This window comes from Zootoca vivipara, chromosome 15 (assembly GCF_965207765.1).
Source record: "Zootoca vivipara chromosome 15, rZooViv2.hap1.1, whole genome shotgun sequence".
In the NCBI taxonomy this organism is placed as follows: Eukaryota; Metazoa; Chordata; class Lepidosauria; order Squamata; family Lacertidae; genus Zootoca; species Zootoca vivipara.
The window spans coordinates 20,042,152-20,064,416 of record NC_142598.1 but is presented as its reverse complement, the minus strand read 5'-3'; the positions used below and the strand labels follow the sequence as shown (position 1 = coordinate 20,064,416).

General features: G+C 42.2%; 1 protein-coding gene across 1 annotated transcript; it reads right to left on the bottom strand.

The window, feature by feature from the left end:
- Positions 1 to 1,438: 1,438 nt before the first annotated feature.
- ANP32B (acidic nuclear phosphoprotein 32 family member B) lies at positions 1,439 to 22,019 on the bottom strand. Its single transcript, XM_035097500.3, has 7 exons — positions 21,729 to 22,019; positions 13,905 to 14,054; positions 8,218 to 8,340; positions 6,170 to 6,356; positions 3,908 to 4,023; positions 3,372 to 3,435; positions 1,439 to 2,890 (listed from the first exon to the last, which is right to left on the bottom strand). Exons 1-7 carry the CDS (start codon positions 21,780 to 21,782, stop codon positions 2,817 to 2,819), a joined length of 768 nt encoding a protein of 255 aa, XP_034953391.2. The 5' UTR covers positions 21,783 to 22,019; the 3' UTR covers positions 1,439 to 2,816.
- Between the last annotated feature and the right edge of the window lie 246 nt (positions 22,020 to 22,265).

Below are 22,265 nucleotides of genomic sequence, written 5' to 3'. Positions count from 1 at the left end.
TTCTTAAATTGGCTGGTACCCAACATATATACAGTGGTACCTCGGTTTATGAACACAATTGGTTCCGGAAGTCTGTTCATAAACTGAAGCGTTCATAAACTGAAGCGAACTTTCCCATTGAAAGTAATGGAAAGTGGATTAATCCGTTCCAGACGGGTCCGTGGAGTACTTAAACTGAAGCGTTCATAAACTGAAACATGGGTGTAATTGGTTCCGGAAGTCTGTTCATAAACTGAAGCGTTCATAAACTGAAGCGAACTTTCCCATTAAAAGTAATGGAAAGTGAATTAATCCGTTCCGGATGGGTCTGCGGTGTTCATAAACCGAAAATTCATAAACCGAGGTGTTCATAAACCGAGGTTCCACTGTATGTGATCTAGTATATCACTAGCTCCTGTGATATACTGTAACCAAGGAGTCTCTACTACAATTCCAGGGGAGCACAGAATGTGACAAAGGGCACAGAATCCCGCTTCCTGAGAACCTCAGCTTTCAATTAAAAGCAAGAGACAGGCCACTAGGCCTAGTGCCCGCAGGTTATGTTTTGTAACTACAGGTGCCTACAGAATCTCATCTACCAGAGAGGTAGCTAAATATCTCCCATGGTCAGTAGGTGAAGTTTCAGTGCGCTACAGAAAGCTCATTGCCCCTCCGTTACTTGCAAAACCAAAAATGTCTACACAAAACTGCATACATTTGCATAGTTTATACAGGTTATAGAATGCAGCTTTTGATTTGGAATCTGATTTTCAGCATATACATATCCTGGGCAAAACAGTCTCACTCCTTTATTTACTGTTGCTGTATCTATCACTACCAACAGCATATAAATATGAACATTAGTTCCAAAGAGATGTATTTCCCGATTTATTTTTTGTCCCACCGGATCCCTTTCAACTCTTTGATACAGTTAACTTCAGAACAGAATGACGTGAAAGAGCCACGTCCAATTATGTCTAAGCACAAACAGAACAAAGATTTCTACTCCTCACACCCTTGCAGCCCCCCAACCTGCTGTGGGGGGGGGGGGTTGGGGAACTCTCTGGGACACATTTGGAGAGGCATGGGGGGAAATACAGGTGGGAAGAGAGGAAGGGTCCACTTGAAGACACATTGGATGCCAGCAATTCTCTGCATTTAATTCAATCTGAACTTGGAGGCAAGGTCATGTTAGAATGCCTCACTACATAAGAAGTAGGGATATCCAAAGCTCCAATTAACAGCTTTCAGCCTAGTCTGTTTAAAGGTCAAGTTCACTTTCATTATATGCATATTGTATGACTAGGCTGTAATTCTATACCTACTTACCTGAGAGCAAGCCCCACTGAACTCAGTGGAACTTCTGGGTAGAAATGTATATGATTGAGCTGTAAGGGCTCCTTTCCATGTTGCATGTTCTGCAATCCTATATGCATGTATACAGAGAAATACGCCCCACTGAGATTAATGGGATTTATTTCCATGCAAGTGTGTACACTAGTACTGCATTATTAATCATATACACAAATCACTGCATTTTGTAATACAAGAGTGGCCAGGCCATACCACTTTTTTTGTCCATGTAAAACATGCCAAGAAGTAAAAGATGGGGTGGCTTGCTGGTATATGCATTACAATCTGAGCATATCTGAGCATATGTGTGCACATGCACACAGTGTAAATACATCTTTTTATTTTGCACATGGGTATGGACCTTTGTGGACAAAAAATACCAATATAGGAACCATTCCCATCTTTTTTCAAAATGTATTATTGTGGTTCAGAGATTTAGAGCAATATTATTTGCAAAGTGGGTGTAAAAGATCAAGTTGAATCACTGCATTTAAGAATAAAGGGTGTCTAAATAACAAATGCCTGTCTTCGGCGTTGGGTATATTCTACAATTTACTACGAGCACACACAAAACCCCCACAAAATTTGGTATTGACCATGGAAATCAGCAACCTGAAAATCTTAGTTTTCGTTTTTAAAAAGTCCATCCTTAATGGGCAACAAGATGGGTTTTTTAACCTTGTAAGGTCTGAAGATTTCTAGTGGTTATGGCTTCAATATCCCACGTAATTCATTGTTCATCTCCTTGACTAGCAGAAGCATAATAAATTATGTAAACCAAGGAATTTACATGGGTCAAGGAATCTAGCTTCTGCTGGTACAATTTTTTTAAAAAAAATTAATGCAGAGTATACACAACCCTGCCCATAATGCGGTTTTAGAGAAATGAGAAGGCCACAGAATTTCAGATTTAAGTCTGAACATAACAACTTTGCAAGATTAGTTTACCAAATAACGTTTATTTCATTTCAAGTTCTTAAAAATACTTTTCTGTTGTTGCATAAAACATCCTAATGTAAAAAATATCCAACAGCTTAGAAAAGGAAAAGGAAGGCAGGGAAAGCAAAGCATGAAGAACAGTCCCCAAAACATTAGGACTCTATTTACAAAGCCTTTTTGCACAGAAAGTAAAAAAGGGACTACAGTCAGTGGGTATTGTGTAGCCCCTGACAACCAGGACTGACCCATCACACTCGTTCTTCTCGCTATGGCAACAGTGGGAGATGAAGGCCTGGGAACCCCAAGGGGATAAGTGAAGGTGCTAGCCCAAGAGGGCTAGATCTGTAACCACCTGGAGGAGATCAGCTGCAGGGTATGTGGAATGTCACAGGAATGGCCGACTCTTTGGCTCTTTGAGTGCTGCACCCGAGGGGGGAGGGGGCTTGTTAGACAACTACAATGTGCCTCAAGTGCTCCTCAAATCACAGATCATCCAAGGGGTGGCCCAAGCAATACTGAACAGTCCTTTGGGGACACAGAAGGCCTTAGTCATCTTCTTCATCCCCTTCGTCATCTGCTTCTCTTTTTCTCTTTTCACCTTTCCCACTGTCTTCCTCATCTGTACAATGACCAGAGGGGAAAAAAACATTTCATCATGTGATAAAAGGGAACGATACAACTGTATTATCCCATAAACTTATTCTGGACTCCAGCAAAGTCTCCAGTTCTAGCATTTCAGTAATTTACTAGCACAGTGGCTCACACTCACCCAGTTGAAGGAAGTTCAACAACGACCAAGTACTTCCCACTTTTATGGGTTTAGAGGCCACTGGTTGGCCACAGCCACCAAGGCTTACACCCCAATAACCAAAGCAATAGGGAAAAAATCTTAGAGCCACACATCCTTGCAGTCTTTACTTGCACTTCCCATCTAAAATGGAACGGCTTTACTTAGCACAATATTTTGGATGGGTTGGGCTAAGCATCTAAAATATTTTCTGTCGCCTTCTAGCCTTGTCCTCTTCATCTCACTCGCATCCATATCCTGTCATCCTGGAGATTCATATAATTAAGGAATTGGTTTGAAACTTTGAGCATACCTTCATCCTCCTCTTCTTCCTCGTCCTCCTCCTCCTCTTCCCCATCACGTCCAAGCTCTTCCTCCTGAAAATATAAGCATGTTTGCAACTGAAAGAGTAGCACATTTCCTCCCATTTGTATGATACCTCCTGGAAGGAGGCATTCTCAATCTCTGCTGGGTAATGAAAGACACTGGATGACATCAGCAGAGAAGCAGTGATGCATGCTGCTGTAGCCAAGTCTCTTTACTGTCACATTGGCTGAAGCTTGCAACCAAGCAACATCCAGTCAGTGTGCAACACGCAGACCAACGACAGAACATAAACTGGATAATCCAGAATTTCATTATTTCAGTTATTCTGGTAGTGGGCAGCCCGCTCACTGTTCCAGCTGCCTTTGCCAGGTCATACATAAGGACGCCGCTCAAACATCACTCAGCAATTTCACCTCCAAGCAAGCAGGCAGGCATATCCAGTTACTCTTTTTGCTACTTGGCAGATAAGCCTCCAAGGTTTCAACACAGAAAGCATAAAAGCAGGAAATACTTTTAACTAACCTCTCCGCTGTTTTCGTCTTCCTCATCTTCTCCTTCTTCTCCTTCTTCATCCTCGTCTTCCTCATCAAACTCCTCCTCCTCACCATCTTCATCTTCTTCTTCATCTTCTTCCTCACCTTCTGAGAAAGAAATGGTTTCTATAACTTTCCTTATAGTTAACCTACATTCTTCTAAAAGTTAGAAAAGTTTATAACTGTCTTAACATACCTATTGTATTGTTTAAACTTTGTACTGTATGGTGGCTAAACACTGCAGTGATCAACAAATTTAATAATAATAATTAGGAGACTAACAAATAACAAGAACACATGAACAAACAGAATGCTTATTCCCAACTACGTAAGTGGGTATACTAAATACACACTGGCCTCATTCACCACAGCAACACGAAGGCATGGTATATTTAAGAAACAATGAGCTGTCCCACAGATGACCAAACAAACCATAGCTGAAGCTTGGTTTGTTCTATCCCCCACCCATTCCTCATTGCCTGCCTGATATACTGAACTTCTTTGTGGTGCCTTAACACCAACATTACCTCACTGCACCACCAACCCCTTTACCATTGTTAGCTGCATGAACAGGACGAGATCTCCCCACCTGCTCTCAGAATGGGCTGAGCCATACCAGCTCCTCTCCCTTCAACTTCAGCTTTAAACACCAGCACCTACTGGTTTGGCCTCCTGGTTTTTAGTCCAAAAGTACTGAGACTTCATAAAAACAGCCTGCTGGATCAGAGCAATGGCCCACCTAGTCTAGCACCCTGTTCTCACAGTGGTCAGCCAGATGCTGATGAGAAGCCTGAAAGCAGGACCTAAGTGCACTGATGGCCTTAACCTCTATGAATCTGTCAAACCTCTTTAGAAGCCATGGTGGTACCATGGAGATTGTCCTCTGAAACATCTGTTCAGTGAGGATGTTGCAAAAAGGTGCTAATTACTGTGAAGTTTTAAGCTGCATGAGGCTATTGCAAAGGGCAGGACAGTGTTGTTCGAAAAGGTCATGCCTTTCCCCAAAAAAGAAGTGTTTTAGATGTTTTGCATGTCTTAAACTACTGTTCCCAGTTGCTCTTTTTTTAACCTTTTAGTTAGTTAAGAATCTTAAATATGTTGTAGTATATTGTTTGTTTTTCATTGCTGCTTTCCCATTTATCCCTTTATATCTCATTTTAGCTGGGTGGACTGCAGTCCATTTAAATACATTGAGACAGTCAGAGCCTTCATGCCAGCCTTCCTGGGTTGCAAGCCCCCCAGTTCAAGTGACTGTATGGTCAAACTGCCTGAATTACTACTGATAAAGGATCAGAAATAACTGAGAAACAGAAAGGTTCTTTCCCTGTTTCCTGCCCCAAATTACGCATTAGTCACTGGAAGTAATTCAGTCGCAAGACTGCAAGAGTAACAAACAGCTCTTTTGCAGCTGTGACGAAAGAAAAGAATATATATCTGTGGCAGCACCACAATGCAACACTCATTCCAACTGTGGCTCTTTCTACTGCTAACCCAACAGCAACTGGTACTTGGTACATGAGAGTGGCTCACGAGGCACCAACACTTCAAGTACACAAGATACTCTAATCTAAAAACAGCCTGCAGATTTTGTGAGTGCAAGGCTATTGCAGCAATTTGTGAACTATCACCAGACTCCAGAAGACATAACAAAGGAGTAACTTCTAAGCTTCCTATGATTGCAGAAATAAGTTTACATCTGTAACATGAGAAGATCCAATTAAATTTCTGGAGTGGAACTATCTATCTTTTAAAGGGGTAAAGGTAAAGGGACCCCTGACCATTAGGTCCAGTCGTGACTGACTCTGGGGTTACGGCGCTCATCTCATCTACGAGGGAGTCAGCGTACAGCTTCCAGGTCATGTGGCCAGCATGACTAAGCTGCTTCTGGCGAACCAGAGCAGCACACGGAAATGCTGTTTACCTTCCCGCTGTAGCGATACCTATTTATCTACTTGCACTTTGATGTGCTTTCGAACTTTTTGAAGATATACTCATCCTAAAAACAACACACTATTTCCTTGCAATGTGACTTAAGGGAAGTCTTAAGAGTTGGCTATAGCATTTTTGTCTTGAGTTATGGTGCCAGCAAATTTCCGAAGGATTTGAGTATATAATGTGGTATCTTAACTCAGCACCAGTCCTTCTGCAATTAAAATTCTAGATGAAAATGAGCCAAATGCAATTTTTAGGTTGGAGCCCATAGCTAGGAATTGCACATTCTCTACCCAAAAGTAACAATGCCTGGCCTCACCTTCCTCGTCTTCATCATCAACACCATCTACTTCAGCATCTGAGTCAGAAGCTTCTTTATCTTCCTGATCGTATCCATCCAGGTAGGTGAGCTGAGGAAGAAGCTTGAAGACACTCTCTCGGTAGTCATTTAAGTTTGTTACCTCGCAGTTGAACAGGTCAAGGCTCTTCAGAGAGTCTAATTTTTTCTAAAATTGTAAACAAGTCAAGTTATTATTGTATGGACAAGAAACAACCACTGGATAATTACGGGGAAACAGTATGTTCGTCACAGCTCTGCCTAAAATTTGGTAACATGGAAGTTGATATTCAGGTGCTTCATCCTTATACTTTTGTGAGGAAAATACTGAACAACTAGCTGAAGCAGTTACCCAGTTATCTTCTAAATGGGGGGCTATTTTGGCCTAATCACATTGGATCTTACATGGATGGAATAAACTCTTTCCTTGTTTGGTACACTATTTTGATTCTACTGCAGGTGAAACCACAGGCCTCCACCTGCAGTATGGGTTTAATCTTGATCTACTTTATAAAAACCTTGTAAAGATACACAGTAACTGAGGAATATATGTAAAGCACTTGAGCATTCTAAAGCTCTATATAATGTTATTAAGTATCATTATTATACTCTACAAGTTCCTCTCTGTGCAATGAACCAGAAACTCAGATGGCTGGAAATTCACCTGGAGACAATTGTAATTCATCTAGACATCAGTTTAATCACCTCATAAAAGGTGCTCCTTTGAAAACTTAATTCAAACAAAAATTAATATCAGGGTTGTGGGTTGAAGCCCCATGTTGGGTGAAAGATTCTTGCATTGCAAGGGGTTAGACTAGATGACCCTCGCGGCCCCTTCAAACTCTACAGTTCTATGATTCTACCTAAGAAACAGCCTTTTAAAAAATCCGTAAATAAATTGGTAAAACTTTTTGGACTTCCTTCATATAAAACAATGTATCAGCAACATCATCTGCCACCTGCATGCTAAGATAGTACACTCTAAGATAAGTATTGCTGCTTGATTCTAGGCACCATATAAACTGCCTTTAATTATTCCAATTTTGCATGGAGAAATTAAGATGCTTGCTTGAGCTATGATAACATTAGCAAATAGGTACTAAGCAGCAAAATGAATCTACTATTTGGAATAAAAGCAAATCAACTTCTAATTTGACTTGATACTACTAACATACATTTATAGATTAATACAACTTACTTGACTAGTGATTTTAGGAAATCATTAAAGAAACAAGGTACAACAAACAGAATATGAGTTTTTGTCATAATTTCCAGTCAATATGTTCCATGTTTGACAACAATGAAGTTATGCACACCAGGCAACACACGCTTCCTATTTTAACTCATTCTGCCAAACAGGATAAATGGCAAGTGGCTTTGTAGCAACTGAGTTAAGAATTCTTGACTGCACAGCATCATGGCTGAACTATGGAATTAAATGTTCTGACAACATGCATAGACAAGTCAGGTATAAAATCAGAATCTGTCAGACACAGAAAGGGGAGTCTAATTTGACTGAAACCAACAAACTAAAAATGTCAACATGAAAACATGATATTCATTACTAAAAGTAATGGGATAAGGGCTTAAGATATAAATGCTAACTTGGTTTCTGCCTATGTAGCTGATGTAGATTTGAATCTGGAAAATGCACACACTGAAATGCTCATTTGGCCTTTGCTGACCTTGCTAGATACATCTTTTGAAGCAGATGGGGAAGCATATCTCCATCCAGGGGCTTACTTGTTGCTCATTACTAAAGCTGGATTAGGGTCAGTATGTTTGGGGTCAATAGGTTTGAGAACTAGAGCATCAGCTATGAAATGTCACAAGAGGTATATTGCTTGCTTCAGGTGTCTTGATTTGGTCATACGTTTACTTAGTGCCCACAAAATGCACTAAGCAAGGCATCTATGTTGGTATCAAACTATAGGCTGCCTTTTTTTTGGAAAAGGCCCTCTTTTGAATGATAGTCTCTGCATTTAAACCCCAGAGAGGCATAAGAATTTTTTAACCCATTAAGAACATACCAATGGCTCCAAGGTACTGATATCCTTCAGCTTGTTTCCACTGAGGTTTAGATGTGTGAGGTTAGGAAGTTTTTCTGCTAATACATCAAGCCCTCCAGAAATTCGGTTGTCACTGAGTTCAAGCTGCAACAGGGACCACAAAAGGCAAAAAACAAAAACAAAAACCGAACACATCAGCAACAGTGCAGTTGAAAGCAAAACATTCACGTAAGCAGGGAGAAAAATGGTATCTTCGTTAGAGACTATTCACATTACGAATATGCATTTTTGTGTTTGGTTATACATTTTTTTGTTATAACGGAATGCTGAATCTTATAGTTTTGTTATATCAGAATTTTGTAATTTCTTTTAATCAATAAAGCTTTGCTAAAAAAAAAGCAAAACATTCACAAGGCTGAGATCCAGAGATCATTTAGCATGATCAATACCTATTATGCTTGCCTGCCCGCCCCAACAAAAAACATTCATAAAAACATCTGGCAATAGAAGCTAGAAATTTGTGCTCACCGAGTTGCAGTGCAATGCTGTAATAAATACTCCCAATTATACTATGTTAGCTTACATCAGGAAAGGGTTGCTACATCATGCATACACAGTGGGACTCCCCTTGCCCCAAGGGCCAAATTTTCTTGGGGGGCAGGGAGGAAATGGTTGCATGTCCAAAGAGGGCGAGGCCAAAACACATACACGGTATGTATTTTCCCTTGTTCAGTTTGACTTCAAGATCTCTTCCTGCATGACCTGTTCACTGTGGGATGGGGAAGGGCATGGTTTGGAAAGAGCAAACGGGGGGGGGGGCAGTTTACGAGGCCTAGTGGAGTATAAATTCCCCATGTCTGTCCTAATGGCCCCAGTCTTTCACAGAATGAAACATATACATTCAGCTATGGGTATAATATACATTACCAATTTGAACTGGTTTTCTACCAGTTTAGCTGTCATGGTTTCCAATGAATTCCAGGAACTGAACTTTGAGGAGGTGCTAGAAATTCTTTGTTAGAAGTTCCTTTGCCTTTCAAGGACTTCACAGAACTACCGGTACAGTTCCCAAGGTTGACTGTGAAGCGGGAAGGATTATGAACACAGTTTTACCTGTGCAATCCTATGCAAGTCCTATTAAGTTCAATCATAATTACTCCCAGGTAAGTGTGCACATAGCATTCTAGTCTAAGTCTGTAGAGTAAATGGGCCCTATGTTTTTCCAAGGCTAACAAAATTGCTGACCTAGGTTTTTGAAGATTACCCCTAACAAATACAGCTCTGTTGCTCAGCCATTTTCTTAAGAGAAGCCTCACAATCAAACATGCTTACATAACAGCCTCTTCTTTTTTAAAAATCACTTTGCTCCAAAACATACATCAGATGAAAAAGCCTGAACAGATTGAAATGCTGAAATAAATGAGTGTTATTGGAGTTGGTGCAGTAAAATGCATTCTATATAATTATTCTGTTCCCCCTGCAAATAAATAAAAGGCACCAACAATGTAATCATACTGGGATGTAAGACCCATGGTTCAATGGGTCTTACTCATTACTACCAGTATGTGTTTAGGATGGCAGCTAAATGTTTAGGTTGCTATAGCATGGTATTATTTATTTATAAAAGTACTTATATACCATCAATTCATAAAGTACAATCTAGTGGTGTACACAGTATACACAATTAAAAAACAATTTAAAAGTATAGGAATATTAAAATGACTGGCTGATTAAAAAAATACAATTCAATAGCTGCATATGCAGGTGGAACTCGGAAAATTAGAATTATCATCGAAAAGTGCATTTATTTCAATAATGCAACTTAAAAGGTGAAACCAATATATGAGATAGATGCATGACATGCAAAGCAAGATATGCCAAGCCTTTATTTGTTGTAATTGTAATTATTTGTTGTTAGGCGGGTCAATTATAAATGGAATGTAATTAATGAAATGTAATAGTGATGTTTATTTTTGTATTATTGTAACTATTTGTTTTATTACTGTGGAATTTCCAAAAGAAAGCATTTGTAAAAATTTAAAGAAAAAGAAAAAATAGTAAGTTGCATTACTGAAATAAATGCACTTTTTGACCATATCTTATTTTCCGAGTTTCACCTGTACCTGTCTATATAAATAGATGTCTTCAAGAGACACTTGAAAATGAAAAGCAAGAATGCCTGCCAAATCTCTGCTTGAAGAATGTTTCACAGCATGGGACCAGCAACTCTAAATACCTGACTTCTAGTGGAGGGAAATAAAGCCTCTGCAACACAGGAGACAATGAGCAGCACCACTTGCCATGTAATTTGGCATTTAGGCTTCAATCCTATACCTTTCCTGAGATTAAGTCCAATGGCTCTTAAATTTATCTTAATCCTCAGTCAACAATGGGACTTACAGCTCCTTAACTTTTAGCTGGACCATACCCACAGTATTGATAAGTTGTCATGACAAAATCTGAACAAGGTGCTACTTAGGTGGGCAACAAGATTGCTGAATTAATGTAAAGCTGAATTAGGGAACTGCCACAATGAACAATCCTTGTACTTAATTCCATAAGGTCAATGAACCTGCTTTTGCCAAATCAGCATTCCTACAGTTGAGCATCTGGGGGGCACTAAGTTTAAAATCAAAACGTACAATTTAGTTTTAGGGGTCAAGATTTAAGATGATGGCCAACCATGCTAATTTTTAAAATTCACATTTTAACTTTATATGTGGTAGCCATTTAACACTATCAGTCTTGCACATATACACACAGACAACTTCATTAACAACAAAATATTTTACTTGTGAAGCAGCTGTGAAAGGCCCTATTCTCATTCTTTCTACTCTACGTGTATTTTAGTTAGTATACTCATTTTGCTTGCATGTAAGCTCCAACAAGCAAACAAAAAAATGTTGGCTTCCCAAGCAGCACATTCCTGAACTGGAATCCTGGTCTAGACTGAGATTATCTTCTCCCATCTTGACATTTTTCTTAAAAAACAACAACAGAGAGGATCCCAATTCAGCTACATTCCTTTATCAAAATGTTATTGTTCAATACCTCTCATTCTAAATATGCTCCATCAACAGGAGCAACTAACAGGGGTGTGTGTGTGTGTGTGTGTGTCTGTGTGTGTTCCACACCACATACCATATCAAGAAAATGTAGTGTTTCCTTGCAAGAAATATATTTGCGTATAGTTTTAATATACACTATTTCCCCCTGCTTCTTAGAGGTAGGTTGGTAGAAAAATTAGTTAAGTGTGTAAGAGGGATGTTGAATAGCAGCCATGGAAGTGAAATCATTATGGCAACAAGAAGCCAACTACCGGTACTACTTACTTTACCCAAGTTTTAAATCCCCCCATACAATGTATTTTATGTATTTTTTTTAATCCCAGGTCAGCTGGGATCCAGAGATGTCTTGCATGCTCAAAAAAGCACTTCTACTTGGCAAGGGAAGCTCACCAAATTCTTCCTGATTCCCATCCTGCTACTACTGTCCAATGCCCCCTCCTATGCTATCCCAGATGGTCCTTGGACTCTCAAGAGTAGCTTTTCAAGGGCACAGGGAACAAGCCAGAAAAACACTGTTGTGCGTTTGGAGCTCCACTCAATTTTCTCTGGATCCAACCCACTGAGTTTTGTGCTTGTATAGAATCCTTATGAAGGAAGTTGTGATTATAGTTAAGGTTCTTGGGTGCAAAGGGCTAACTTCAGCATTTTATGGGATGGCTTCAGAAATCTTTGAAAATCTGACAATTAGACATATAATCTGGAAGCTGACTATGTATTTCAGAGCTAGCTAAAATCTTATCACCCAAATTACCTAAGAGATGAGGACTGAATAAAATTTAGGAGGGTAGGTGAAAATGATACAAATAAAACAAGCAGGTACAAGTACCCAATGCAGAATTAAGTGGACTTTGATCTTTATTGTGTATCAATCCATTATCTGATAAAAGAACCTAATGTACAACTTGCACCACTAGCATAATATGGGAATGCCTGTGAAACAAGCCTGCCTTCGGATCTCAGCCATTTATAAGCAGGCCCTTAAACTGTTTCTCACACTGACTACGCTTTACATGCAAATACTCTTAAAAGTCAAATGACTGCATTCATTGAGGAAAAATAGTTTCAGGAGCAGAATTTGATACAAAAAACCTACCTACCACTTTCCTGCTCCAAATCACTCTCCCCTTTGCAGAGTTCCACACATATTTGCATATCCAAAAGGTATTTTCAGCTCTGCTGAAGGGTGAGCTATTTGAATAAATATTGGGCAGGGAAAGAATTAAGGACCAAATTCTCTGCTACAGATACCTCTCCTGAAACTGAACTCTTCTAATGGAAAAACGGGTATCAAGGTTTTGCTACATACAACACTGTCTAAGTTCTAAAACTGATTTCATTTGTTCTCCCTTCTAAACTTACTCTTCCTTCTGTGACACTTTTCTGTGGTAACAGTTTTCAGTGCCTTCATTCCCCGCTTAACGTTTAAACATACAGTATAAGTGTATGCTGTTGAATTATGTCATAAAATATTTACTTATTATCATAAAAAGTAAATTTCAGGCAAGACTTGGAACATAACACTTAACCACATTGTGTATTTTACTGATTTTCTCCCTAATCAAAATATCTCAGTGCACGTACTTTTGGAAAAATGTTTTGAGATATTTATAGAGCACATAAAATGAATATGTCATACCGGTATTTACGTTAAGAAACTAATAGAAGTCAAACATGCTAGATCAAATCCCAATTGCTTTGGGAGACTGAAAAAAATTATGGAAAGTCCACATGACTATTCACAAACAACCTTTTTTCATTACATTCCTCTACAAAATTACAATGCAAAGTAATTAATCTCTTAATAGTTGAGTAGCCAAGAAGCTTGGGAGGACAAGACAAAATTAAAGCCTTTCCCCATTTCTGCTATTTCAATGAGCTACAATATGCTATCTTCACACCTCTGGCTCCTAACCATGATGCAGTATGCAGTTCTGCTCCTCTGACTTACAGGTTCCATTGCAACAAATAAGTTTGCAGGCAACTCATCCTGCCACAGCTCAGGGTCTTTTTGTGGGGGGGGGGGGGAGGAAGAGAAGGGAAGGGAAGGAGTGCCATCAAATACAAATATTTAATACCCACAGCAACACTGTGACCTGTGAGTACCACCACAACTTGCCCAACCACACCTCCACAGAGCCACCCTTCCAAAGGGCATATTGCAATTGCAAGGTACTTTTGCCATTGAACTCTCCAAATCTTAATCAAGATCCACAACACCAGCAACAGGTACAGTAACAATTTCTGCTTCATCTCTTCCTCTTTGCTACCTTCTTCCAAAAAGATTTTTAAAATGTGTTGGATCCACTTCATTCATTTTTCCAGTACTGTACTGCTCTCATTAGGACTCATTTTGCTATCTGCTCCTTTCCGCCTCCCTGCCCAATTATGTATTTGTCTAGACTGAGCCCCAAAACAAGAGTTGGGTCTAGAAAAACATCCAAAACAAAGGACTGTAGCTGAAAGAGGTATGTGTCGGTGGCACAGGATCTCAGCATATATCTTCATCTATGATTACATTTTAGAAAGCAAAGGAAAAAAACAGCTGTTTGATTTGTAGCCATATTAAGGTCATTTATGGAAATGGGAATTAGCAAGACTGTGCAGATATGAAAACCCAATCATCTCCCACCCAGGCCTTACCTTTTTCAACTTTGGGAGTTTAGGGAGATTTGAGACATATGTCAGTCCAACGTTTATTAAACTAAGAAACTCCAAGTTGATAAACTCTCCTGACAGCCCCTCAATTTTGCCTTCATTTGATCTGCAGTTGTCAAGAACAAGCTCTTGGACCTGAAGCGACAAAGAAAGAAGTACAATTTATTTAAAAACTACAGCAAGTAACATATCAGTACACAGAACTGCATCTGATAAAACTATCCCACATGTACATACAGGGAAGTCTGCTGCTATGCAATTATTTTGATTTACGAACTACGTAATCCTAACCGTTTGTTGCAAGTAAGTTAACAATTCATCAGTCGCAAAACCCCATGCAACTGTGATTAAACATCACTTTCTATCCCTGGCTACTAAAACCCACTCCAAATCAAAAGATCTTTCATTTCTTCCAAATGACACCTCAGCATTGGAGGGTTTTCAGAGTTTAAAGGAAGCCACCAAGAATTCTGCAGCTTCAAGCCAAGTGGTTCTCCATGAGTTGATCATGAGGCCACCACAAGCGATGTACTTTCAACCACTCTGAAAATTATGTCGGCATAGAATTCTCTACACCACTGACTATGTTTTGGAGAGAAGCTTCTCTTATGCTGCAAGAATAGCATTACTGTACAGGACTGACTCAAAAGTAAAGGAAATTTGTTTCAAGAATACAGTGGAACCTCTACTTACGAATTTAATCCGTTCCGAATGCACATTCGTAAGCAGAAACATTCGTAAGTCAAAACGATGTTTCCCATAGGAATGCATTGGGAATGGATTAATTCGTTCCAGGGCCTAAAAAAAAGGCACTTTAAAGGCCGGCGGGAGGCCGCCGCCGCCGGCTACAAAGGCCCAATCCAGCCCTATGGTCGGATCGGCAGCGGGGGAGGGGGAGTGGCAGGAAGCTGGCGGCGGCAGCGGGGAGGGCCCGATCCGGCTCTATGGCCGGATCGGCAGCTGGGGAGGCTGGCAGGGTAAGTTGAATTTTTCATAAGTTGAGGTACCACTGTATCTCAAATTCACTTGTTGGTGGATACCATAACTTTTCCCCAAATTAAGTGTAATGCAATGGGGTATCTTGGGGGTGGGGGGTGTTGTCACAGTACAAAGGGAGTAATCAGAGACTGCTGAGAAAAGAACACTACCAGACTAGGGAGAAGAGCTACAAAGGGATAATAGTGCCACTGTGCTAAATATAAAGCATCACAATGCAAAGGGGAAAAAGATAACAGAAAAGAATAGGCAGAAGGTTTCATTTCTAAGTATGCTATCACACCAGGTTTGTGTCTCTCTCTGAAAAGTTAAATAGTATTTATTGTTACATATTATCAATAGCACTTTTTAGAACAGCATTTTTTATAACAGAACCTTGTGGCCCTCCAAGTATTGCTGGGCTAATAATCCCATCACATCTAACCACTGACTATGCTGGCTGGAGCTGATGGAAGTTGAGAGTCTAGCATCCCTGCCCAAACAACTTACAATCTAAACCAGAACTTTCCAAACTTTTCATGTTGGTGACACACTTTTTAGACATGTACCATTTCATGACATAGTAATTTAGTTTTACTAGCAAACCGGAGGTTAACCCCTTTCCAGCCCCTGGAGGAGCGCAGGGAGGTTTCATGCAACACACCCACACACTGCAGCCAACACACTAACGTGCTGCAACACACAATTCGGAAAGCTCTGATCTAAATGTTAACGCAGCAAGAGACAAAGGGTGGGATGGGTAACAAACAGCTATCATATATCAACCATGTGAGAGCATTTCTATGAAGTCTATGCAAAGTATAGGGTTTGTATTTTCAAACCTCAAGTGTTTCAGTACAAATAGAATATCTGTATGAAACCAACCCAAAAAGGCTTCTCATTATGAAAACTGCCTTAACTTCATTGTGATAAAAATATATGAAAAGCAAAAATTAAGATAACTGCGGGCGTGAAATGTAAGAAGCTCTAGGAATCTCTGTTTTAGATTTCATATTGATACAGTTAAAATACACTGTAATTCGGGCAAATGAATGCCCCCATTCTAGCCTAGCAGAGGATTCAACCAGAAGCAAGACAGACACCACTAAATACAGTCTTCACTACATGTAGAAAGTGAGCAAACATGCCCAAAACAAGAGGGTGTGCTGGGGAGTTTATCTGCTCATGGCAGACCTGGTCCCACCCAAAAGGAGAGGCCGAGGGGTGGAGGGAAAGAGACATATTTTTAAGGGCTGCCTGGTATCAGAGCAGAATACATGTATTAAGACAGATAATTCTACAATGAGCTCCTAAGAATTCAAGCCATAAAAAATAATGCATATAAAGTTAGTTTGCTATTCTTACCACTAAAAGGTAAAGGGACCCCTGACCATTAGGTCCAGTCGTGACCGACTCTGGGGTTGCGCGCTCATCTCGCATTATTGGCCGAGGGAGCCGGCGTATAGCTTCCAGGTCATGTGGCCAGCATGACAAAGCCACTTCTGGCAAACCAGAGCAGCACATGGAAACGCCGTTTACCTTCCCGCTGTAGCGGTTCCTATTTATCTACTTGCATTTTGACGTGCTTTCGAACTGCTAGGTTGGCAGAAGCTGGGACCAAGCAACGGGAGCTCACCCCGTCACAGGGATTCGAACCGCCGACCTTCTGATCAGCAAGCCCTAGGCTCAGTGGTTTAACCACAGCGCCACCTGGGTCACCTGGGTATCATAATGCAAATAAGTCATGACTTCCTTTCAATATAATTTCAAAATTAGCAGTACTTTTATCATCATGTTAGCAAAGACCAGTTTATCTTAAATTCCTTTTTCCAGCTGAAGAATTTTAATGAATCTAAAACAAGTTCCTCTTCTTGTTTGAGTCTCACAAGCCTGATCAAGCAGTAGATCCAGTGCTAATTCCTTTCCTTAATATGACTGTATCATATGCATACCAGCTCACTACAAACTGTTAAAGTCAGTTACGAGATTTCACATCAGATACTCATGACTAGTTTCCTAAAAAGTGTTGTTTTTAAAGTTTATGAATAACATGGCATGTATTTTACCACAAAGGAAAAAGCCCTGATCTACGCCAGCAGGAAGAGTGTGGTTTGCCCTTTACTAATGACCCTCAATAAACATGTATTAATTTGAACTTTGTACTCAACGTCTACCAAAAATATATTCAGCTATATATATGACAATTTTATATGAGCAGTCACTTGTAAAGAATTTTAAATGTTGGTCTATTTCTCCAGTTTATAAAAGATTAAAAGAGCAACACATGCATAGTAATACAGTGGCACCTCGGTTTTCGAACGTAATCTTTTCCGGAAGACCGTTCAACTTCTGAAACGTTTGAAAACAGAGGATCAATGGGTGGTCAGCAAAATCCATTGAAAAAATAGAAGAACGTGCCTTGGAAGCAATTACGGTAATTCTAGGTTTTCAGCATTCGGCTTCCAAATCATTCAGCTTCTGAGGCGCTCAAAAACCAATGTTCCACTGTAGCAATACAGATCATTCTCTCTCCATTGTGATGAATATCTTAGTTTTTGAAGTTCCAATAAAGTTACTGTATTTATGCAGCTTGAAGGACTTTTAATATATTTCTTCTCAAATCCCTTTGGCAGAATTCCATCACCGTAGCCAAGGTGGCAGTACTAGTTAGCCTTCTCTCTACTTCTCCCTCCGCATTCAGACTGTCGTAACGTTCACCAAATATATTCTTCTAATACTATCTCTCTTTACAGTAGGGCTAGAAACCTGTGGCCCTCCAGGGGCTGAGGGCCTCCAACTCCCACTAGCCCACGCCAGGTATGGCTAAAAGTCAAAGAAGAGCCACAGGTTCCCCACTCCTGCTTTAGCGAGTATTAAATGGATTCTAAATAGGGCTGCTGTTTGTGTGTTTGGAATATACATCTGGTGCAGAAGAGGTCAACTGACCAGTATGTTGATGAGGGAACACATTGTATCAGTGTCCAATATCTATGTTGTTTTCTAGCTATTCCTAGCCATCTAATTAGACACCTGAACAATCAGGGGCATGAAGATCTTGTAGTTCAAACTATTTTGGAAAAAATCCTTCCTCAATCAGTGCAGTTAGTCAACTGTTTTTAACCTTTCCTGGCTGTTGCACAACATCTAATACAGGGGTCAGCAAACTTTTTCAGCAGAGGGCCAGTCCACTGTCCCTCAGACCTTGTGTGGAGCCGGACTACTTTTTTGGGGGGGGGGGAATGAACGAATTCCTATGCCCCACAACTAACCCAGAGATGCATTTTAAATAAAAGCACACCTTCTACTCATATAAAAACATGCTGATTCCCGGACTGTCCGCGAGCCAGATATAGAAGGCAAGTGGGCCAGATTCGGCTCCCAGGCCCTAGTTTGCCTACCCATGACATAATAACTGGACTGAGTTATTGGCAAAATATTGTTGGCACTACAAGATTAAGGCACTCCCATGTGTCAGTTTCTGTAACAATAATGCTATACATCAAAAAGTGCAGCAGGAAGTATCCACTGGCACTAAAACCATGTACTAGTTTGTTTTGATTCAGATCATCAACCACCTTGTAAAATTAAGTGTTCCAATTACTACCTGCTGAACTTGTGTACTTGTACTTGCATGAATATTAATGTGTATGCAAAACTCTCCTGTTTTTGGAGAATGGAGGCCAAAATAAACCAAGGGGTCCTTTACTGGCAAATCTTTTCACAATTCAAAACAGAGCATGTCATTAAGAACTTCACAGGGGGCACAGCAGCATCTCATCAACATTCAGCTATGCAGAGTCCATACATAACAGACACTCAAGAAGTGACTCATGCAGCTTCACAAATCTAAGGACAAGCAAACAAGCAAAATCATAGAATTATAGAATTGTAGAGTTGGAAGGGATCCCAAGGGTCATCTGGTCCAACCCCCTGCAATGCAGGAATCTTAACTAGATCATACATGACAGATGTCCACCCATGTTAAATTACTGTTCACCAGGAAGGAGACAACTGCTTTCAAATGGCCTTGATGTGTGCCTAACTATAGAGCAGGCATCCCCAAACTGCGGCCCTCCAGATGTTTTGGCCTACAACTTCCATGACCCCTAGCTAACAGGACCAGTGGTTGGGGAAGATGGGAATTGTAGTCCAAAACATCTGGAGGGCCGAAGTTTGGGGATGCCTGCTATAGAGTAACAAGCAATGGTTAAATTGTGCAGTATCTGCCAAGAAGCACCCTCCAGTTTTACTGCTCTGTTGGTTCAAACTACTTGTTTTTTTCAAAGTTGTAGCTTTCAAAGATCACTTTTTTTGAAATCCACTTATTTGGCCATGCCCACCCTCTACACAGAAGATGCAGTACAGTCCTACTTCATATTTTCTTAGGTACTGTATACATGTAAAGGTAACCTGACCATTAGGTCCAGTCGTGACCGACTCTGGGGTTGCGGAGCTCATCTCGCGTTACTGGCCGAGGGAGCCCAGCATACAGCATCCAGGTTATGTGGCCAGCATGACAAAGCCGCTTCTGGCGAACCAGAGCAGCACACGAAAACGCCGTTTACCTTCCTGCTGTAGCGGTGCCTACCGGTATTTATCTACTTGCACTTTGACGTGCTTTCGAACTGCTAGGTTGGCAGGAGCTGGGACCAAGCAACGGGAGCTCACCCCGCTGCCGGGATTCGAACCACTGACCTTCTGATCGGCAAGCCCTAGGCTCTGTGGTTTAGCCCACAGCGCCACCCTACATGTAGAATGCTTTAAATATGCAAATCCTCTTCTGGTGAGCCTGACAAGCAAAAAAAACACCCTTCCTTCCAACTGCAGAGGTGGATGGCGATCTGACCCATCACCGGCTCCCAAGACTGGAAGGAAAACACGGAAAGAGTTGGAAGCACACTCTTCGCCTCTCTTTCCCACAGGAGACAGAGGCAAATAGAAAGAGGCTTGTGCTTGGCAATGAGGCTCAGAGTCCCTCTACAGCTGCTGCTTGGTAGAGAGACACTGGAATCTCTTTTCAGAGCACTGGCTGAAGCTGGAATGCTCCCATTCTGCCTTTCCCATTGGGAAGGTTGGGGAAGACTCCTTCAGTAATTTTTCTGGAGGTGCTTACCTCCCCTCCAGATGGCAGGTAAGAAGAGCCCAGCAGTCATAGGAAGGCCAGTGAAAAATTGTAGACCTCCCCACTGCCCATAAAAGGTAAATCAAGACTGTGACAAGAAGAAAAGCATTGCAGCTCTCACTTTTTCTGGTCTTTCTCCTATGCCTTTAGTGCAACCCTAGCACCACAGAAATAAAGAAAATCAAGGTTTCCTTGGCATGAACTCTGCTACACCAAGCTTACTTTCCCCTTTTAAATCCTTCTTGTCCTGTGGCAAGTGGGAATATTAGCATACATGGAGCTCAGATCTGACAAGAGAGCCATAACTCTGCAAGGTGGAAAACCTTGATTTACCACCAAAGAATGTGTGGTTGTGCCATTACAGTACTGTAACGCACAAATGTCTGCCACTCTAACCATAGTAATAATAATAATAAAAATAATTTTATTATTTACACTCTGCCCATCTGGCTGGGTTGCCCAATACCGTTAACTGGCTTTCCAACTGAGACAGGCACAGGTGTGGTGTGTTTTAGGTGCTAGAAAAAGTGCTGCTTCTCCAGTTTTCAAGCGGTCATGGCATCCCCCATCACCCATTTAAAATTCATTCCACTCTTCCGTTTTACTCTTCGCCTTGAAAGATTTTCTAATGTTTTATCTGAACATTTTTCTAATGTTTTAATGTGGTATCTGAAGAAGTGTGCATGCACACGAAAGCTCATACCAAAATAAAAACTTAGTTGGTCTTTAAGGTGCTACTGAAGGAATTTTTTTATTTTACTAATGTTTTTTGTTTGCTTGCTTCGAAGGCTTTTAAAACCGGGAACGCGCAATTTAACTCTCTTTTAAACTAAAAACTCTCCTGCTTCAAATCAGCGGGCCTCGAAGCGCTTCCCTTTGGATTGGTGGCGCCTTTAAGGTTATTATTACAGTACTGTATTGTTATTTGTGAGAGGAAAGTGCGGTGCTGCTGCCGCGGGGGGGGGGGGAGAGGGCGGGCGGCGAAGGGAAGGGAAGCAAGTTTTTGGCGGGAACATGAGCGGCTCCCATGAAGGGAGGCGGAAAAAGAAACGCGAGCGCGCGCTCCCTCTCTAACCCCCGTCGCCCGTTTAAAGGGGGAAGGCGTGGGGTGGGGGTGGGGGAAGGCGGGAGAGCGAGCGAGCGACAAGGCCTCAGCGTGCGCACGCGCGCCAAAGGAAGCGAACGCGGAGGAGCGCGCTCACTCACCCGCTCGGCCTTCCATTTTTTTGTTTTTTTAATGCAGCTGTTGCCCGTTTAAGAGGGACGCTGTGGGGGTGGGAGAAGGGCGCGCCAAAACGCGCGCCCACTGGCTAAGAAGAAGACGGACGCGGCGGGGCCGTCGCGCGCACGCGATAGAGAGAGGCACCAACCGCCTCTCCGCAGGCAGCCCACGCTCTCTTCCCTCACACGGACGCAGCGGCGGAACAACATGGCGGCCGCGCGGAGCCCTTCTCCTCAGCCAGGCGCCCGCCTGCCTGCCCGCCCGCCGCTCTCCACACACACGCGCCCGCTTCTGCTCTTCCCGCCTCCCTCAGGCCAAGCGACCTCCGCTCTCCCCCTTTTATCCGCCATTCCCCTCACCTCACTCTCGAACTGAGCTCCCCTCCCCCCCCAACCGGTTGCTCCCTCTCCCTCTCTTTTCCCCCCACCCCAGGAAAGTGGGTGGTTTCGGTGGTGGTCGCCGGCTTCCCGCTCCTCCCGCCCATGCTTACATCCGGCGGAGTCCTGTTCCGCAGCTCCAAGTGGATCCGCTTCTTCATGTCCATGGCGGCGGCGGCGGCAACGGCGTCGTAAGTGGGAGGAAATGAGCGGGACGGGGCCTCGTTTCAGGCCCTGCGCGCGCGCAGCTCCGAGTTAACTCGCAGAAGGGCAGCAGCGGCCGAGCTGGAGGAGTCGTAGGGCAGCAACAAGGCAAGGCGGGGAGCGCTGGGCGCCGCCGTCGTCGCGACTGCAGTTAAACTGGCGGCGGGGCCCTGGGCTGGGCTGGGCTGAGCAGGAGCCGAATCAACGGACGGACTGGCCGCCAGGGGGCGCGCCGGGGAAGAGACTCCCCGGAACTCAGTCGTCATAGCCACACCCCACCCGGACGGACGGCGGAGACGCGCTCCCGCCTCTGCGCCTGGAGCGCTGAAGGCCGTCGCGGTTGCAGTGGCGCGCTCGCTGCCTTCGCGCGCTCCTGCTGGCCAAAGTTGCTTCCCACTCTTTTAGGTCGACATGAGACGCCCTTCCACCCCGCCCCCCATTCCCAG